Source organism: Lytechinus variegatus, chromosome 1, assembly GCF_018143015.1.
Source record: "Lytechinus variegatus isolate NC3 chromosome 1, Lvar_3.0, whole genome shotgun sequence".
In the NCBI taxonomy this organism is placed as follows: domain Eukaryota; kingdom Metazoa; phylum Echinodermata; class Echinoidea; order Temnopleuroida; family Toxopneustidae; genus Lytechinus; species Lytechinus variegatus.
In genome coordinates, this window is record NC_054740.1 from 22,222,763 (window position 1) to 22,242,592 (window position 19,830).

Below are 19,830 nucleotides of genomic sequence, written 5' to 3' on the forward strand. Positions count from 1 at the left end.
ACGGTACGTATCATGTGATTGCATAGCGGGAATATACATGTTCACAGTGAATGCAGTGCCAGGTTACCGACTGGGCATTTGTGGGGTCAGAAAGTGAAAAATCTTCAAAATGGTGAAATTCAAGAGAAAGCACAGAGGAATAAAAAAAATGTATATATAGATCGCATATATGGTTGAGAAGTACATAGGGTTTGGTGGGAATATTACAGGTCTGGAGGGAGGGGGGGGGGGCAATTTGTCCCCGCCCCGGCCCCCCCCAAAAAAAAATTTAAACAAAATAAAAGCTGAGAAATAAGATATCAGCAAACAATACGGGTATTACTTCCCGAAAACGATAAGGTTGTTGATCGAAGATCTATAAAAGTATTTTCGAAGACTTTCATTTCTAAGTCTTCTATTTCGTTTCAGGACAGTTATTTGCGAATTTCGGCTCGCGCTTCGCTGTCGCATTATTCAATTCGAGAAATAAGAATCCTCTGGATGAATTCCTAGAATTAGTCCTTGAAATATTCCTTTCGCATGTCAATGTATGTAAAAAAAGAAGGCTTTTCTTACTGTATGTCAGACAAGCCTTAATTCAATGACTACAAAAAGTTCGCAAAATACTCACATAATTCATACAATGCCATATTATGATCCTCTTTATGATTTTATCAAAAGTCAAATAGTGTTTAAACCGTTCCTTTCGGGTCAATGTAAGCACTTCGTAAGCAAAAAAATAATTTTTCTGCTCGCGCTTCGCGCTTGCATTATTTGATGGTGACTGAGATCTTTATCCTTCATGAGTCACTGCAAACAGCCATTAGGGTATTTTTAATGTCAGTTTATATTGCGAATTCCAAATCACGCTCGCATCTATTGTATAGTTATACACATTGGCAGCCAAAATGTTCAGAATGCTCGATTTTCAGGTCAAAATTTGTGAAAATATCAAAGACATTATGCTAGCATGCTTTTTTTTTTTTAGATCATTAAGAAAAATAGCCGCATGGAACATTTATTAGTCGCCAAATATACTGGCTCAAACCAGGTAGGATTTAAATTTGAAGAAGCAAATTTTATTTATTTTTCTTTCATTATTATAAATAATCAGAGGTTTTCGCAAAACAAGAGAGAAGGATGCCACGCAAATTAGGGCCATGTTTCATTGAATGTAGAATGAAGATATATACCTTCACCAGGTCCAATTCATTCATTTAAATGGTTAAAATTTATTCAAGGAAAAACGAGCACAAAAATTGGAACCCGATGTTGTTTAATTTTCCTATAACCGTTTGTATGATTCAAAACTTCAAATTTAAGGCGCAAAACAAAACAGCTAGGGTCTAGATGTCAGGCAGGAATTGACATGAAGAATCATTTGATTTAATTATTTTTATGGCACGAAATTTTGCCTGCCTCTTTTTTAAATGAGGAACCTGCTTGCCCTGAAATATGACAGTATATACACTCTTAAAATGTCGGGCAATATAATGTCCACAAAACGATTGCTTAAAAGACAAGTCCACCCTAACAAAAAGTTAATTTGAATAAAAAGAGAAAAATCCAACAAGCAACACCAAAAATTTCATCAAAATCGATGGCAAAATAAAAAAGTTACTATGACATTTGATAAAGTTTCGCTTAATATCACAAAACAGTTATGCACATCCTGGTCGGTATGCAAATTAGGAGGTTGATGACGTCATCCACTCACTATTTCTTTTATATTTTATTATATGAAATATGATATATTAAAATTTTCTCCCCATTGTCAAGTGAAACAACGATTAATTCCTCCCTGATCATGTGTAATTTTCATTGTTAAATACTATAGCTCAGTTACGTTGGTCCCTGTCAAATTTGTAAAAAAAATGAAATATTGTGTAGTTTTCACCCACATCACACGTTATTTGATTTGATTTGATTTGACTTTATTTTACATATTTCACAAGTACAAACAAAATTATGAAAACAAAATCAGAAACTTATGAGAATACAAATCAGACAAGGCATAACAATTAATTCAAATTAAAGAGAATAGCGATTTGGAATTAAAGACAAATAAAAGACAAATAAAAGGAGTGAAATATGAGGGAACCTGCATAAAAAAGCAAGGCTTGTTAAGTCTGCAGGATCCAGAAAAAAATTCGGTCTAAATGAGGAGAGGACAGGTAAGAAATTGATTATAACAAAGCAATGCCAAAATGTGACGATTGTGTAAGGAATACAAAAGGAATACAAAAAAGTAATAAAATAAAACTAACCAGAATTGGAAAAAAAAGTTTCAACCAATTGTGACAGTAAATAAGCCCTATGTTGCCAAAAAATAAGAGTGTAGTATAAATATGGAAGAGCCGTGTCGTATATTGGTTTTGACTCTCGCCTTGTAAACAGAGGGTCGTGTGTTCGAATTCCATCGCGGTTTAGCGTCCTTTAGCGAGGCGTTAATCCACACTTTGCCACTCTCGACCCAGGTGCTAAATGAGTATACCTGCATTGGCGGCGGAAGCCAAAAACATTTAGGGGGAGGGGGGTCCACCTAAAATTTTGGGATGGACATGCACAGCTAGGTAAACAATTTGACAAGCAAAAAAAAGGTTATCAACCACAATTTTAGGGGGGTCGGGGACCACTACACTATTTTTTTGACAAGCAAGAAAAAAAGGGATGGCAACAAACAAATTAAGGGGACCCCACCTCAAATTTAGGGGGGACAGGACCCCGCCCCCCCTGCTTCCGCGGCCTATGGGTACCTGGTAGGACGTGAAAGATATTGTTTTTTTTGGGGGGGGGTTCGTCTATATAGATTTTTATTCTTTAGAGAGAAAGAAAAGGGAAACAAATCCTCAAAGTTACCTTTAATTCCTTTATCTCCCTTTACAATTTCCCTTTCTTCATGCACTTTCTCTTTCTTTTCATTTTGGGAGGTGGGGTCGACCATCCCAACCAGCCCTGGTTACGCACATGGCGAGGGGCAAGATAGCGGTGACGTCATAGACCAATAATTGGTCAGTTTCGCAATAAACATCATGCTTGCTTTTCTTTCTGCTTCTGCTTTCTAAACCCTCTTTCCTCCTTCTTTTTCTTCTCTTCCCTACAGGCCTGCTCCTGATGATTATATTAATATGCAGGTCTTTTCATTACTCGCCACCACCACGGTTTATTTACAAATTGTCCCAATTTTTCCATTTGCCAACTCGAGTGGTAGAGCGTTCGCCCATGAACGGGAGGTCGTGGGTACGGTTCGATCCCCGGCAGAGTCCCGGGGGGGGGGGGGCACTTCCAATCACGAGTGGATACCATGCGCGACCATGGGGTCTCGAAAAGCATCCTAAATACGTATTTTCCATATATTGAAAATGCACCCCTTAACAAGTATTGGCGCGTAAAACCCTACCCTAAACAAAACGATACTTTTGGCAGGTATTCTCTGAAATGAACCCCTAAACAATACAGCCATATTATATTGTTATGTCAAGGGTCCTTCGGTCGTCGGTTTGTGATAGGTCCATGGCTTTACCCTTACACATCATTTTAGTTTACGACCCCACCTTCCACACCTCGCCTAGTAAATCGGACACGTAGTGTTGGGGCAAAAAGGACATCCTTTATAAAACATTTTAATTTTGTTTTATTATCCCCACAAATTTGACCCTAAGCACGTAATTTTCCTAGCAAAATAGATACCCTTTTTTATGTTATTTTAGTGTTTTTGACACCCTTATCACGTTACGTACGTAACGTTCCCTATCTTGAAAAAGACACCCTTAACAGTCAGTCGGCAAGCCCTGATAAAGTAGCTTCTTTTATCCATGGACCTATTACGAGTCCATGCTCGGAAGCATATCACCCCTCACATGTAGCACTGCGTACAAATTTCAAATAAAAATAATCTCGTTTAATGTTTAGCGAAATTTCTGTAAAATACTAATAAATAACCTGATTGATGTTTGACATATAACTGGAGAATGATTGAAAGTAATAATTAGAAAGGTGGTCTACTACAGACCGGTGAAAAAAATATTCTGACCGTCTGGCAATATGGAGATAAACACAGTAAATTAATGTAAGTATATCTAATAGAATGGAATGTAATAATGAAATAATTTTTAATCTAAGAAGCCAAAACAAAAATGATATTCAAATCTATCTCACTTTCTCATCCGTGGCAAAGAGGGATTGTTTTAGAGTAAGGAGGAAAGGTAAAGAATTGAGAACAGCAGCATACCTTACTTCAGTAGAGAGAGCATTTCATATTCTAATTTGACTGACCGATTTGACTGAACCAGGAAATGTTAGAACAGTGAGAGTTTTAAGGGAGGAATAATTTTTTTCACATGAAAACGAGGAGAAAATTAGTATTTCATATTTCATAATAAGGAAATACAAAAGAAATAGTGAGTGAGTGATGCGGGAGTGATGTAATCAGTTCCCTCATTCGTATACTAACCATGATGTGCATATAAATGTTTTGGGGAATTAAGCGAAAATTAAATTCAAACTTGGTCATAACATTCTTATTTTATATCAGATTTTGATGAAATTCTTTAGTGCTATATGCTTGTTGGATTTTTCTCTTTTTATGAACTTTTTGTTGAGATGGAATTGCCCTTTAAGAAGATACCAATCATTTTCATAAAAAGTGTGTAGAATTTTCCAAAAAAATTTGGTTGAAATCACCCAAAATTTTGGCTTGCGCTCCGCGCTCATTAAAAAAAAGAAATATCATTAGTAAAAACTATAAAGTTTTCAGTTCGGAATAGGCCCCAATCTGAAACTTTCAGCCCGCGTCAATCATTTGGTTTCACTACCTCATGGTAACAAAATGCTTAGAATGTTTTTTTTTCCAGGTCGGAATATAAAAATATTCAGCTCGCGCTTCGCGCTCGCATTATTATGAGTCTCTGTAATTTCCAAAGAGGTCCCCTTCTGCGCTCCGATTGCACTTTTCCGTTTTTTTACATGATTACTTAAAATGCTTTGATTATTCACTTTTCAGGTCTGAATACAGAAATATCCCCCCTAAAATCGCGGTCGATCTGGGATAGGAAGATGTGGATGAAAATTTTCTTTTCCCCCTCCATTTATTATTGGCCAAAGCTTGATCCGCCGGCCCAGCGCCGGCCCCTTGCATCCCTTTGCATTTCCATCATCACCATACGCGGGTACGGTAGGTACATCGACGGCAGCATCCTTTTTCTAGAAATTATTCAGAGTATTGTACTATTAAAGCAAAATCTAAATATTTCCATAAGTATGACATGTTACCAATGATAAAATTTGAACAATTTTCGAAATGAACAAATGTTCGTTATGCAATTTTATTGTCAATACTAACGTATTGATGTCATATGTGTTAGCACACACGTGATTTATTTTTCATAATAAAATCATAGCGACTTGACAGAAATTGACAACAATAATGCTGCAAACGTAAAGTCTATTAAAAACCTGCTAACATACGCGTATGAACGACGCCAGGCTGACCGGCCGCGGGAACTTCAGGCAGAGCGAGAGCCACGAGCAGCATAAGAGCTAGGAGTCGAGGTGCATTCCCGCTGCTCTAGCTCTGTTTGCAATCGACCGTACGCAGACGTACCGGTACCGTATATATCAGCGACCACCAGCGACAGGATACTTATCTCAGCTCAGGAGGTGTCACTTTTTCGAAATCGAATTCATAGATCATTTCGGTAAGTTTGAAAGGCAAAATCCACGTAAGAATTCATTTCAATGTTTTATTTCATAGATTAATACGAACGGGTGTATTGCATTGTTATTTTATTTTACATTGTCATTTTCAAGCAGTCATTCGATTTAGAAATGACTGCTTATCGACTGGCAGTGTCACACAAAAATGCCGGTGCCCACGCCGGCCGCGTGCAATTCTTGTGCACACTTGTCAAATGATTAAATCACGATCCCGTGATATGGCAATTCGTATTGCACAGGAGCGAAATCGCTAGCTATTGCTCATCAGTTGTGCGGACGTCGCTTTTGGGTGGCTCCTATACTCATTCCTCAATCTAATTGCCTTGGAATATTATTTGCGCACAGACCACTCCATAAACACATTTTAAAGTTTAAAATGATACCATAGATCTACTGTCTGACATCAGTGACCAAGTTGATATTAAATTTAAAGGTCAAGTCCACCTCAGAAAAATGTTGATATGTATCAATACAGAAAAATCAGACAAGCCTTCACAGTCAAGCACATGCAATGCTGAAAATTTCATCAAAATCGGATGTAAAATAAGAAAGTTATGACATTTCAAAGTTTCGCTTATTTTCAACAAAATAGTTATATGAACGAGCCAGTTACATCCAAATGAGAAAGTTGATGACATCACTCACTATTTCTTTTGTTTTTTATTGTTTGAATTATACAATATTTCAATTTTTACGAATTTGACGATTAGGACCATCTTGCCTGAATCACCCAATGTTAAAATAATGAAATTCCACGTGTTCAGGGAGGAATGAAACCTTATTTCACATGACAATGACGAGAAAATCAAAATATTTCATATTTCATATTTCATATAATAAAATACAAAAGAAATAGTGAGTGAGTGATGTCATCAACTCTCTCATTTGGATGTAACTGGCTCGTTCATATTTTGTTGAAAATAAACAAAACTTTAAAATGCCATAACTTTCTTATTTTACATCCGATTTTGATGAAATTTTAAGTGTAATATGCTTGTTGAATTTTTCTCTTTTTATTCAAATCAAGTTTTTGTTGGGGTGGACTTGTCCTTTAAAGTCCATGCCATGGTGACATTTATTTGTTGTTACTTGTTGGTTTACTGAATTCAGTGCAAGACTTTATTTAAATTTCTTTTACAATTTTGATGAAGATTCTAAGTAATTTGGAATTGCAATTCGTATGAATTCTGTAATGTAAGTTAATTTAATGTAAGTGTCAACAGACTTGCACGGGAACTAAAATATGTGCAAGAAATTAATTCAAAGATTATTTAAACAATGCAAAAAAAAATCTAGGTAATGAACAATATTCAGATTTCCAGTCATTCAAACAAATTCTCTCTTAAAAAAAATTATATTCTTAATATTAAAGAGAAATTCCAGTAGTTGCAGTAAACACTGATTTCATGAGAAAGTCTGTAAAACAAGGCTTAATTGTCAGTGTTATCGAGGATGAAGATCTGGTACAGTTACATAAACTGAACTTTGTGAAATCTTGAAATCTACGCTGAAAAAATGTTCACACTGAAGATCACCAACACAGATAGGCACACGTGGGACAGTGTATTAATATTGCTGGAATAAAGACCCGACGGAAGTGACCGAATACGCGCTTATTTTGCTTATTTCTCAGCAATTACACAGTTTCTCCCAGAATCCTTTGGCACATATTTTTTATTCATACAAACAGACACTCGGGTGGTCATTATATTAGATTCTGTAAAAAGTCATTTTGAGATCGTTACCAAAACTGGAATTTATCTTTAATACAATTCGAGATCGATCTACATGTAAGGTGTTTTCATGTAGGGGTCAAATTTGTATACCATTAATTCCTAAAATATTAATTTCAGTCTTCATAAGAAATGAAAGTAATCATAACCATAATTGAAAATATAACAAGAAACATATAAGATTGTCTTGTCACTTATACCTCCTTTTCTAGACCAATTGTAATATGTATACTAAAGTTCTGCACATAGACTATATAATTTTATACCAGTACAACAATATTTGTTTAAATGTTTATCTACAAAAATTTGTATCATATATTATTGTTTGTATTGATGTTTGAAAATGTAAAATGTTGATATGAATAAACCTTGAGGTCTCCTTTTATGAAGTAATATTCTATGATTCCAGGTAATGAAAATATGAACTCAGTAAATTCTTTCAGATGTGAATGAATGAAATGTAAATCCATACTTTTTGTGCTGCACTTAATTTCCTTTTTCTCTACTTTGAAATTGATTGCTAACCAATTGAAGATTTTATTTCAATTTATTCATTATGTTGATCTTATGTTTACGACTGGTATTTTAATTAGGATCATGTGTACAAGTTTTTTTTTTTTCAAAACTTGTTATGATCTCACCACGTTTCCATTATAATCCTTTTTTTAAGATACAGTTGCCCTAAGCCTGCCTTCTTTGAGAGGAGAGCCGGTTTTACAAAAAAAAGCAACGCTTTTTTCTATTGCTTATATTTTGCTCAATATGAGAAAGAAAGCTTTGCTCTGGAAAAGAATTTTGAGTGTCTTTGGGTCTTCCCTGATCCAGATACCCCCCCTTTACAGTAAGTAAGATCATGGCAGTGACACAAATGGAAATTATCTCACATTTTGTTTAATTCATAATTTATTATGCACTCCAATAAAAAGATAAATGCGGATTTGTTACCCTAAGAGTTTATCCATGTGACATTATTGATTCACAGAGATCAGAGAAACTTAACTACATTTCTTTAGTTTAATTATTTTACTCTTTGAGTGTTGTACTATCAAACATAGGCATGCATTACATGTATATTTCTGCAAGTCTTATGTAAATGGTATCTCTGTATTGTCAACTTTTATTCTAAAGAATTTTCCATTCTTTGCTCAAATAGCAATCTAGAATTTTTGTTTATTTGAAAAGTGACAGTTGGTAATCTAATTTCCCTGTTTAAAATGAGCGAAGTTGGCTCAGTCGGTAATGTGTCTGCCCGTCGAACCAAAGATCGTAGGTTTGAGTCCACCCTCGGCGGATGAGTGAAGCCAGTGCGTTGTGTGTAAACGTCTCTCCCCTGTTCCATAGATGCAGGCTATGTTACAGGGAAAACACTCCGTCCCTCGGATAGGATGTTAAATGGAGGCCCCGTGTAGAGGAGAGTCACCACTTTTGCACGATAAGAACCCACTGCACTATTCGAATAAGAGTAGGGGGAAACCCCGGTGTAGTGGTCCACCTGCAACCCCCCAATCAGATACCGAAGGGTGAGCATCTCCGTGCCATCAACACCTGCACACTTCCTGCCCGGTTGGCTCCTACTGTGGGGCGTTGGGCAGTATACCCAAAGAAGAAGAAGAAAATGTTTTCTAAGAAATTGTTCATTATTGTATTTTTTTCCTCATAAAACATTAAATGAAGAGTCACAGACCAGTGACATTCTAATTTTGTATCATGTAGGCAAATATATTCATGAACAATGCCTGGATTGGTAATATTTTTCTAATCTTTTGTCCATACCAGAATGAAAGAGAAAAGCAGCCCATTTAAATCTAGCTCAATGAAATCGAGCATGAATCCTTCGACGACAAAATTGTCGTCTTCAACATCATCGCAGCGCAAGATGAATGGCTTTAGTACAACAGAGGATGACAGTCGTGACTCTGGACATGGTCAGATATGTTGTTTGGTGGACGATGGTCAGCGCTGTTCAAGGCCGGCAGGGAATGCATGCTATAGTAAACGTATTGCTAAGACAGTTCAACAGAGGAAATTAAAACTGACCATTGATCACAGTGTGAGTATATACATACATCAACTTCCAAATGACAATATTAAGAGGTGAACATGTTATTGAAAGAAATATATTTCGTGAGAAACCATCTTCTATTTATGTAATTTTGTTAAATAATTTATATTTTAACTTTTTTAGAGTTCTTTATCTTTTTACTTGCTTGTCAGTGAGTGTCAATCTCTCTCTTGTGAGCAGTGATTGTATCTTTTCTCAGAATCATCTTTTTTCAGATGTATGAACTTCATGAAGTTGTTATTGCCATAATTAGGTGATCATGAAAGTCATAGAAGTACACTATTTCTTTGATATTGGTGATTTATATTTTGAATAATCATTATCTATCTTCATGGTATTTTTAAACAGGTGAGGCATATCTATATCTGTGACTTTCACAAGTCTATGATACAAAGTGTTCGTAGTACCAAGAAGAGGAAGAAAGGAAGTGATGAAGATGGTGGAATATCTCCAGATCATGATCTTGATGTACCAGAGGTATTTTTCTTGTGAATCATTTTTTAATCATTCACTAATTTATTTCTCATGATTACTCAGAAATAAGGATTTTTTAATTTTTGTCTCACCTGCGAAGCAAGTGAGACTATAGGCGCCGCTTTTCCGACGGCGACGGCGGCGGCGGCGGCGGCGTCAACATCAAATCTTAACCTGAGGTTAAGTTTTTGAAATGACATCATAACTTAGAAAGTATATGGACCTAGTTAATAAAACTTGGCCATAAGGTTAATCAAGTATTACTGAACATCCTATTAGAGTTTCATGTCACATGACCAAGGTCAAAGGTCATTTAGGGTCAATGAACTTAGACCATGTTGGAGGAATCAACATCGCAATCTTAACCTGAGGTTAAGTTTTTGAAATGTCATCATAACTTAGAAAATATATGGACCTAGTTCATGAAACTTGGACATAAGGTTAATCAAGTATCAATGAACATCCTGCATGAGTTTCACGTCACATGACCAAGGTCAAAGGTCATTTAGGGTCAATGAACTTTGGACGAATTGGGGATATCTGTTGAATTCCCATCATAACTTTGAAAGTTTATGGATCTGATTCATGAAACTTGGACATAATAGTAATCAAGCATCACTGAACATTTTGTGCAAGTTTCAGGTCACATGATCAAGGTCAAAGGTCATTTAGGGTCAATGAACTTTGGCCGAATTGGGGATATCTGTTGAATTCCCATCATAGCTTTGAAAGTTTATGGATCTGATTCATGAAACTTGGACATAATAGTAATCAAGCATCACTGAACATTTTGTGCAAGTTTCAGGTCTCATGATTAAGGTCAAAGGTCATTTAGGGTCAATGAACTTTGGCCGAATCGGGGATATCTGTTGAATTACCATCATAACTTTGAAAGTTTATTGGTCTAGTTCGTTAAACTTGGACATTAGAGTAATCAAGTATCACTGAACATCCTGTGCGTGTTTCAGGTCACATGTCCAAGGTCAAAGGTCAATGAACTTTAGCCGAATTGGGTGTATCTGTTGAATTACCATCATAACTTTGAAAGTTTATGGATCTGATTCATGAAACTTGTACATAAGAGTAATCAAGTATCACTGAACATCCTGTTCGAGTTTCAGGTCACATGATCAAGGTCAAAGGTCATGTAAGGTCAATGAACTTTGGCCATGTTGGGGTTTTTTGTTGAATAACCATCATATCTCTGTAAGTTTATTGGTCTAGTTCATAAAAAGAGGACATAAGAGTAACCATGTATCACTGAACATCTTGTGCGAGTCAGAGTAGTATGCAAAGTCAGCACTGCTGCTATATTGAACCGCGTGATGCAGGTGAGACGGCCAGAGGCATTCCACTTGTTATATTTTTATATTCTATTTTTTTTTACATATCCCAACAATAAAGACTTGATGGTCTTTCATAAAATATCTTATCCTTAGTTGTATACAAGTGTGATATACTTACAATTGCAATTTCCCCAAGAACACAAGTACTGGGCACTTCCAAGCAAAAGTGGACATTTTCCAAAAAAATATTTTGGCTCTATTTCAAATCTGGATCAATTTTTTCTATCAAAACTCATATGGGATTTCATAAATACAGAAGGGGAACATAATTAGACACAATTTCTTTTCTTACGCATCTCCTTAAAGGAGAATCCAAACCATAAAAAAATGTTGTTTTTTCCTTAATTTCAATTTAACAGAAAACTATTGCTTGTAAAATTTTCTTTTGGATAATCTGAAGGTCATCATTTTATATCATAATCAAAAGAAAGTTTGTAAAATAAAAGTTCATTTTACATTGCCTGTGGGTGAGTATTTCAGATGTCACTCCGTAACCGGGTATGGGTTTATGTTTTAAGTTGTAATTAATGAAAAAATACACCAATTTTTTAATGTAATGCAGCATATTAAAGCTATAATAACATAGAATCCAATCAATAACTCAAAATTGTGATAGCCATTTAAAGTTCACAGAGTTTGAGCAATATGTTTTCTCCTGAAAAATGCATGTCCCTTTTGCGTCACTTTGTAACCATGTTTAAATATGGGTGATATCTTTGTTTGAATGTTGAAATTTTGTTTCTGAATGTCTCTCCATTACTTTGGAGACTATTGATATAGTTCATTAAAACATGAAACCCAATTGCTCTTGAAATATCTGAGTCTTCAAGGGAGATTTAAGCTATAAACCCATACCATACTTTACGCCTGTAACATTTACTGAAAAAAATGTCATGAATGTCACTGAATATTTTCTTCTTCAACAGGTTGATTTGTTTCATTTACAAGTGAATACTTTAAGAAGATACAAGAGACATTATAAGATTCAGACCAAACCAGGGCTCAACAAGGCACAACTTGCTGATGTAAGTTCAAAGAACTTTCACAAATTATGGGTGGGGTATGTTTATTTCTTGCTGCAGCACTGTTTTCTTGTAGAATCCATTTTAAGAAACAGTTTTCTAATAAAAATTGATATTCTTAACACATGGAAAAGGACTTTAGTTATGATTTTTTGTGGGGGGGGTTACTTTGTAGAAATAGTAATGATCCTACAAACCCCTTTGAGAGAGGTATTTATATGATCTTTCTCTCATGGTCAGCAGTGACATAGTCCGAGGGGGGGGGGGCACTCACATATATTGGTGGTACGGGGACGTGCCGCTTTGAAGACCTCCCTTTTCAGACCTAAATTTCACTTCTCTAGCATCTACATTTTACAAAAGTTCCGTTCATAAGCCACCCCAATCAGCTCCTAAGACCCCTGTTACGAAACACCTCCGTTCCCAAGCCCTGCCAAAATTGTCCACCGCGAGCTGTGAAAATCTACCATACCCGGATCTGAGAGCAAGCTACACGCACGGCTCCATCAAGCCAGAAGTCCTCAGCTACAATACAGAGCCAGCTATAGAGCACGCGCGATCGCAGTCGTTACGGTACTGTTCCCATGACCTCTTTTTCCCTGCCCTGTTTGATTTGATTTAGTTCCGTAGATCCTGTTTTTCACATGGCCAGGTAGTTCCCAAGACCCTGTATTTCACCCTTGTAGTCAGTTCCTGAGACCCCCATTTCAGTGTTTCACGAGGCACACCCCTATAAAAAAATAATTTGAGTCAATTGAGTGCCCCCCACCCGGGACATAGTTCAGGATAGGGGAAGTGGGCATGTATCCTCGGGATCAACTTTCAGGATGGTAGCAAAAAAAAAAACATAGCAAAAAAAGAGGAGAAAAAGAAAAAGGCAAGAAAAACAAATCCTTTAAAGTCTAATCTTGTAGAACTTCTGGTGTTAATAAAGCATGATTTTTTACTCCCAGTTTTGGATTCCGTTTGTGAAACTATGTCATACTGGCACTGAGTTTCAACTGTTGGAGGGTACGCAAAGCTAGCACTTGTCCTGTGTCCCGCTTTCATTGAAATGCCATTGGTTGTTTTTTTGTAGATAATTTTTCCTGTATTAATCAATGTTAGCAAGATAGGACATCGTAGAAAAATATGCGGTCATAATTGATAATTGTTTATTTTATCCCTTTAATCATTTTACAGATGGTTGCCAGGCATTTCAGGACCATTCCAGTGAGAGAAAAAGAAGCTCTGACTTACTTTATCTACATGGTTAAGAATAATAAGAGTCGCTTTGACCAAAAACATGACCACAGCTAGAAATCGTAAAACCAATACATACATGAATATCCTGTCTAGACCAGTGTACATTGAGGTGAATTGTTGAATGGTCTTATCCCAATCTATCTATCCTAATAATGATAAAAACATACCCGTTTGGTCTCAATCAACTTGGTCTAATCCACTTTTTTAACCAGTTTTTCTACTAGATATTCAATTTAATTGTCATGTTAATAGACCATTATATATTTTGCGTAATTTGAAATGTGAACATACCATTTAACTTACTTGGTTTATAATTTAGAACCAATAGTCGACATGATTAGGCAACTGGTTATAGACAAAAAGGATAAGCCCTAGTTGTAAAGTTGGGCAAGCTGAGAATTAGACCAACTGGGAGGTTGACCAATTGGTAATAGACCAATGTTTTTTGCAAGAAGCTTACATTTATTTGCAAATCAAGCATAAGACCCAAAATCAAGCATAATTTTGAGTTGCAATTGAAGGCAAATTAACTATGAATGTGATTGAACAAGGGATTTATGTTTGATTTGGGGACTTACGCTTGAATGGGAACTGAGCACAGGTTTCCGCAATGACACCCCCCTAAGCGACTATCAACATCATTTATGCACGATTCTCAAGTCATACTTACCATGTAAAGATAATTTCAATCTATTCTTTGTTTATTGTAAATAATGTTTTTCAAATTGTAAAGTTATTGCTCCTATTTATGTAGCTGTTTGTAAATAGCGTCTCATTGTTTATTTGCAATAATTTTTGTTCCTCAATATTGATTGTTTTCTGGAGTGTCAAGCGCCCTCTAAGATCAGGGTTTTTTTTTATTGACATGCAGCTTTTGAAGATTCCCATAACCATTCTTTACAATAGAATGATAAATTTCAAAGAGACATGAAGAACTTTTCACCAATTGTTGCAAGCAATATTTATAGTAGCAAGTTAAAAATCTATTCTGGGACACATTATTGTTTCCCCAGCCTTGTCTGGGTACCCATTCACTTCAGTGTGGAAGTTGAGATGAATCTCTTGCTGAAAGAAATTATTTCCATTTGAACCCACGAGCCTCTGAATAAAAACAACAAAAATAAATGTAGTCATGAAAAGGTTTTTTTTAGGCATTTACTAATCTGAGATCAAATGATGAGAAAATAATGAATGGATAGGCCTAATGCATACTACCTGAAATTGATGTTGCAACATTTGAAAAACAAGTTAGTCTCTTTTGAATGCATGCTGATGAGTGTTTTCCTTTACAACATTTCCACATCAACTTCATAGTTAATATATTATAGGCTGTCTTCACTTGATATGGACAATAGTTTTCATGATCTTCAAAACATTAGACCAGAGATTTGTTGCATTTGATTGACTTCACTTGGCAATTATGGCGACTATCATGGGAACATTAGTCAACAATCAATATCATTATATCCATGCTTTATGCATTTCTATTCAGATTATGTATTATGTAGTGTCAATTAGCCATAAGCATCTTTTCATGATGGATAGCAGGGCCTTGTCTTACAAAGAGTTACGATTGATCCGAGCAATCTCAAGTATATGGAAATCCATCAATGTCAAAAAAAAATTTCTGTAGGAAATTTGCTCAATATCCTTTGAAAATAAGGAGAAGTATACTGAATTTTCAAGAAAACAGTGAATGTATGAATATACATCATTTCTATGAAATGTTTTGAACAAACATTTATTTTAGATGTTGGTGTTTTCATAGATGCGATTGATCGAATGAATCGCTATTCTTTGTAAGACAGGTACCTAACATGACAAATGTCCATGTTATTATTATTACCCATTATGCAGAGATAAGTATAGTATTTCAGTGATTTTCAATGGCTATTCATAAGATACTGAACTCATTGCATCTGATTGGCACACTTAACAGTGAAAACTGATCCTTCATGAATCACTCTCTATAGAATATTTAGAATCAAATCAAGAGGGAATGTATGGACTATGGAGAATTTTTAATATTTATATATTACTCTCATTTTGGTCTAATTGTGATTCCCTGTTCATTCATTTTGGTCTAATTGTAATTCCCTGTTCATTCATTTTGGTCTAATTGTGATTCCCTGTTCATTCATTTTGGTCTAATTGTGATTCCCTGTTCATTCATTTTGGTCTAATTGTGATTCCCTGTTCATTCATTTTGGTCTAATTGTGATTCCCTGTTCATTCATTTTGGTCTAATTGTGATTCCCTGTTCATTCATTTTGGTCTAATTGTGATTCCCTGTTCATTCATTTTGGTCTAATTGTGATTCCCTGTTCATTCATTTTGGTCTAATTGTGATTCCCTGTTCATTCATTTTGGTCTAATTGTGATTCCCTGTTCATTCATTTTGGTCTAATTGTGATTCCCTGTTCATTCATTTTGGTCTAATTGCGATTCCCTGTTCATTCATTTTGGTCTAATTGTGATTCCCTGTTCATTCATTTTGGTCTAATTGTGATTCCCTGTTCATTCATTTTGGTCTAATTGTGATTCCCTGTTCATTCATTTTGGTCTAATTGTGATTCCCTGTTCATTCATTTTGGTCTAATTGTGATTCCCTGTTCATTCATTTTGGCTTCTTTGTTCGTTTCAAAAGTCATTTAGTAATTTGATACTTGTGAACTTTTTTCATATGCAACATTTCTGGAGGTTTTTGTGATACCCATTTTTTAACATGACAATTTGAAAAATGCCATCTTTTGATATGTGTTCTAGATTAATATATTACATTTATATCCTTTATTTTGTAGTTATTGAGAAACTTCGAAGGGAATTGATTATTAGCATGAACAGTGAAAACAGCAAATAAAGACCACATATACTTTGAGAGAGAATAGAATATTGTCTTTTCAGGTTTTTAGTCTTCATTGACATGCTTCCTCTGGTATCCAATGAATAAAAAGGAAGAATAAATACTTTGTAGAGAATTCCTGGTGACTACAATAGGCAAGTGGTTAACAATGTTAGTGGTCATATGCTCTTAAAAATACATAATGCAATTTTTGTCTAGATCTTTGGTTTTTTATTGTGAAATACCATCTCAAAAATAATTGAATGAAGTTATTACATAGATGAACATTACCATTTGTTGTCATAGTTGTGTATTTCAGTTTTCAATATCTTTTGAAAATTCAATATTTCAAATCAGAATTTATTTTCAATATTGTTATTTTCCTTTTCCCCCAAGAGGCCTGTTTTTTTCTTTATTTCTTGTATTGTGAAATTTTGAGAACGTTTTGGTTCTGTACAGTTATTTATCAATTTGTACAATATAAATGTAGAATTTGATAATTATAATTTGCATTTGTGTCAGTGAAGAAAATAATGTGTTGTCTGACCTTTTTATTCCTGTGTGTTAGTGGTTGGCATAGGCGGATCCAGCTTTTGGCGAAAGGGGGAGCGCACTGCCGAGCGGCGCACATATTTTTGCACTTCACCGGCGCCATAAAAGAAAATGTTGAAAAAGAAAAAGGGGTAATGCCTGACCCTGTCAAAACACGCACACGCGCGCGCGCGCACACACACATGCATATATATATATATATATATATATATATATATACGTATATATATATATATATACATATATATATGACTCATATCATATACATATACATGACTCATGAGATAGAGACACATATTTCACCGACAAATTAATGCGAGCGCGAAGCGCGAGCTGAAATTTTTAAAGTATACTGACCTGAAAACAGGAAAAAGGTGCCTGTTTAGGACTGTTTGTAGTAACTCATGAGGAGGATACATATCTCACTACAGATAATGCGAGTGCCGAGGGCGAGCTGAAGTTTACTTATATTCTGACCAGAAAGCTTGATATTCTAAGCATTCTTGGTACCAATGATTAAGATGGGTATCTAAAAAAAAAATGCGAGCGCGAAGCGCGAGCTTAAAATTTTGATATTTCGATCTGAAAACATTACAGTTTAATGTACGTTTTAATAAAGAACAAGATTATATCCAACAAAAGATTATTGCAAATCGAAGCGGGAGTTCTTTTGAGGTTCAGAACTAAAAACGGGACATTCTATTCACCTATTTAATCATGAAAAGTATGGGGTTTTGCTACAGAAATGATGCGAGCGCGAAGCGCGAGCTGAAAATTTTTATGTTCCAATCTGATAATTTGAGCACGATTTTTAATAAAGAACGAGTTGTGTAGCTCAATCTCGTTTGCTGATTTCTGTGTAACATTACCATCTTATTGTTTTTGCACATGCGGAATTATTGGGGGAGGGCAAAACGATCATTTTTGGCCGCGGCGCCGATCTAGATTTGGTTAGCAATAGGCCCTTCTTCATTATTCTACCGGCGCTTATTTATTGAAATCAGGGACGCTGATCATTCTTGACCGGCGCCGATTTAAATTTAGGTGGCGCCGGTTAAGACAAAGGCAGCGCCGATTTGTCTTGACCGGCGCCGATTTAAACAAGTAGTACTGATTATTTTTACCGACGTTACGTAAGATTCAGGCAGCGGCAATCCATAATCGACTGGCGCCGATCTAGAACCAGGAGGCGCCGATTATTCTTGACTGGCGCCGATTTTTAACCAGGTGGTGCTGATTATTCTTGACCAGCCCCGATTTAGATATAGGTGGCGCTGATTATCCTTGATCGGCGCCGGTTAAGAACTCAGGCAGCGCCGATTTTTCTTTACCGGCGCCGATTTATAACCAGATGACGCCGATCTTGTCCAGCGTCGATTTAGATTTAGGTGGCGCTAATTATCCTTGATCGGCGCCGGTTAAGACTCTGGCAGTGCCGATTTTTCTTGACTGGCGCCGATTTATAACTAAATAGCGCTGATTATTCTTGTCCGGCGCCGATTTAGATTAAGGTGGCGCCGATTTAGAATAAGGTGGCGCTGATTATTCTTGATTGGCGCCAGTTATATGCAGGCAGCGCACTGCTACCGGCGAAGTTGTTGGGAAAAGGGTAGTTAAAAGAAAAAATAAGGAAGATGATATGATTACGCTTTGCTGGGGATAGTCTTTCCTTTACTGTTGCTAATGTTATATCAGTGTATAATTTTTTTTAAGCAGCACCTTTTCCCTTTCTTTCCTTTATTTTTAATTTTTCAAGCGGCGCCTTTTCTTTCTTTTACTTTTTTTTATTTTCTTTATTTTGAGCGGCGCCTTCGGCGCCGCTCAAATATTAGGGGGGCGCGCGCACCCTGCGCACCCCCCCTGGATCCGCCGATGGTTGGTTAGGTAGATAGTAGGTAGCTGGGGTGAAATGCTTCAGGTTCACAGTTTGTCTTATTTCTGATTGTCCTCATCCCACATGGTCTGATCGGTTACACTTCGTAATTCCGAAGGTTCTTTATTCCGAAGGTTCCTAATTCCGAAACACGTAAATTGCCTATACCTCGATGTTCGTTAATCGGAAAACGTAAGAGGGTTCGTTAATCCGAACATTTGTGGCGATATTCCGAAGGTTCGTTATTCCGAAGGTCCGATAATCCGAAAACGAAATAAGGATCGATGTTCCGAAGGTTCGTTAGTCCGGAAACGAAATAAGGTTCGTTGTTCCGAAGGTTCGTTAATCCGAAAACAAAATGAGGTTCGTAGCGGTAATTCCGAAGGTTCGTTTGTCCGAAAACGAATTAACTTTCGTTAATCGTTACAATTTTGGACTAACGAACCTTCGGAATTACGAACCTCATTTCGTTTTCGGATTAACAAACCTTCGGAATTACGAACCTCATTTTGCTTTCGGACTAACGAACCTTTGGAATTACGAACCTCATTTCGTTTTCGGACTTACGAACGTTCGGAAATACGAACCTTCGAAATAACGAAGCTTCGGAATAACGAAGCTTCGGAATTACGAATGTATGCGGGTCTGATCCTGATTCATCTACAAACCAGTTCATCTACTAATCAATTAATCTAATTGCCACTTAACCACATACCATTTTGTCCAATATCCGCTTAGTCCTGCACCACTGAGTATACATGATAAGATGAACTGTTTATAAATCTAATATTCACTTGCCATATATATTATGAAAAGGTATGGCGATGGAGTTGAAATTAGACCATCTGGGTAAGAGCAAATTATAATTATACCTTATTAATAGTAGACAAAGTGGGTTTAGCCATGACAAAGCTATATGGAGTGAAAATTAGACTTGCTAGTAGACCAAATAGGTGTAGCTATGGTGGTGTTAGTTTGAGTATAAAA

General features: G+C 36.1%; 1 protein-coding gene across 1 annotated transcript; it reads left to right on the forward strand.

The window, feature by feature from the left end:
* Positions 1–5,426: 5,426 nt before the first annotated feature.
* Positions 5,427–15,168, forward strand: LOC121409333 (histone deacetylase complex subunit SAP30L-like). Its single transcript, XM_041601272.1, has 5 exons — positions 5,427–5,675; positions 9,204–9,477; positions 9,838–9,966; positions 12,236–12,334; positions 13,514–15,168. Exons 2-5 carry the CDS (start codon positions 9,205–9,207, stop codon positions 13,628–13,630), a joined length of 618 nt encoding a protein of 205 aa, XP_041457206.1. The 5' UTR covers positions 5,427–5,675; position 9,204; the 3' UTR covers positions 13,631–15,168.
* The last annotated feature ends 4,662 nt before the right edge of the window (positions 15,169–19,830 follow it).

Coding starts and splice junctions, on each gene's coding strand:
- LOC121409333 (XM_041601272.1), top strand. CDS start 9,205: ATGAAAGAGAAAAGCAGCCCATTTAAATCTAGCTCAATGAAATCGAGC. Junction 9,967..12,235: donor ATGATCTTGATGTACCAGAG/GTATTTTTCTTG, acceptor CTTCTTCAACAG/GTTGATTTGTTTCATTTACA. Junction 12,335..13,513: donor ACAAGGCACAACTTGCTGAT/GTAAGTTCAAAG, acceptor ATCATTTTACAG/ATGGTTGCCAGGCATTTCAG.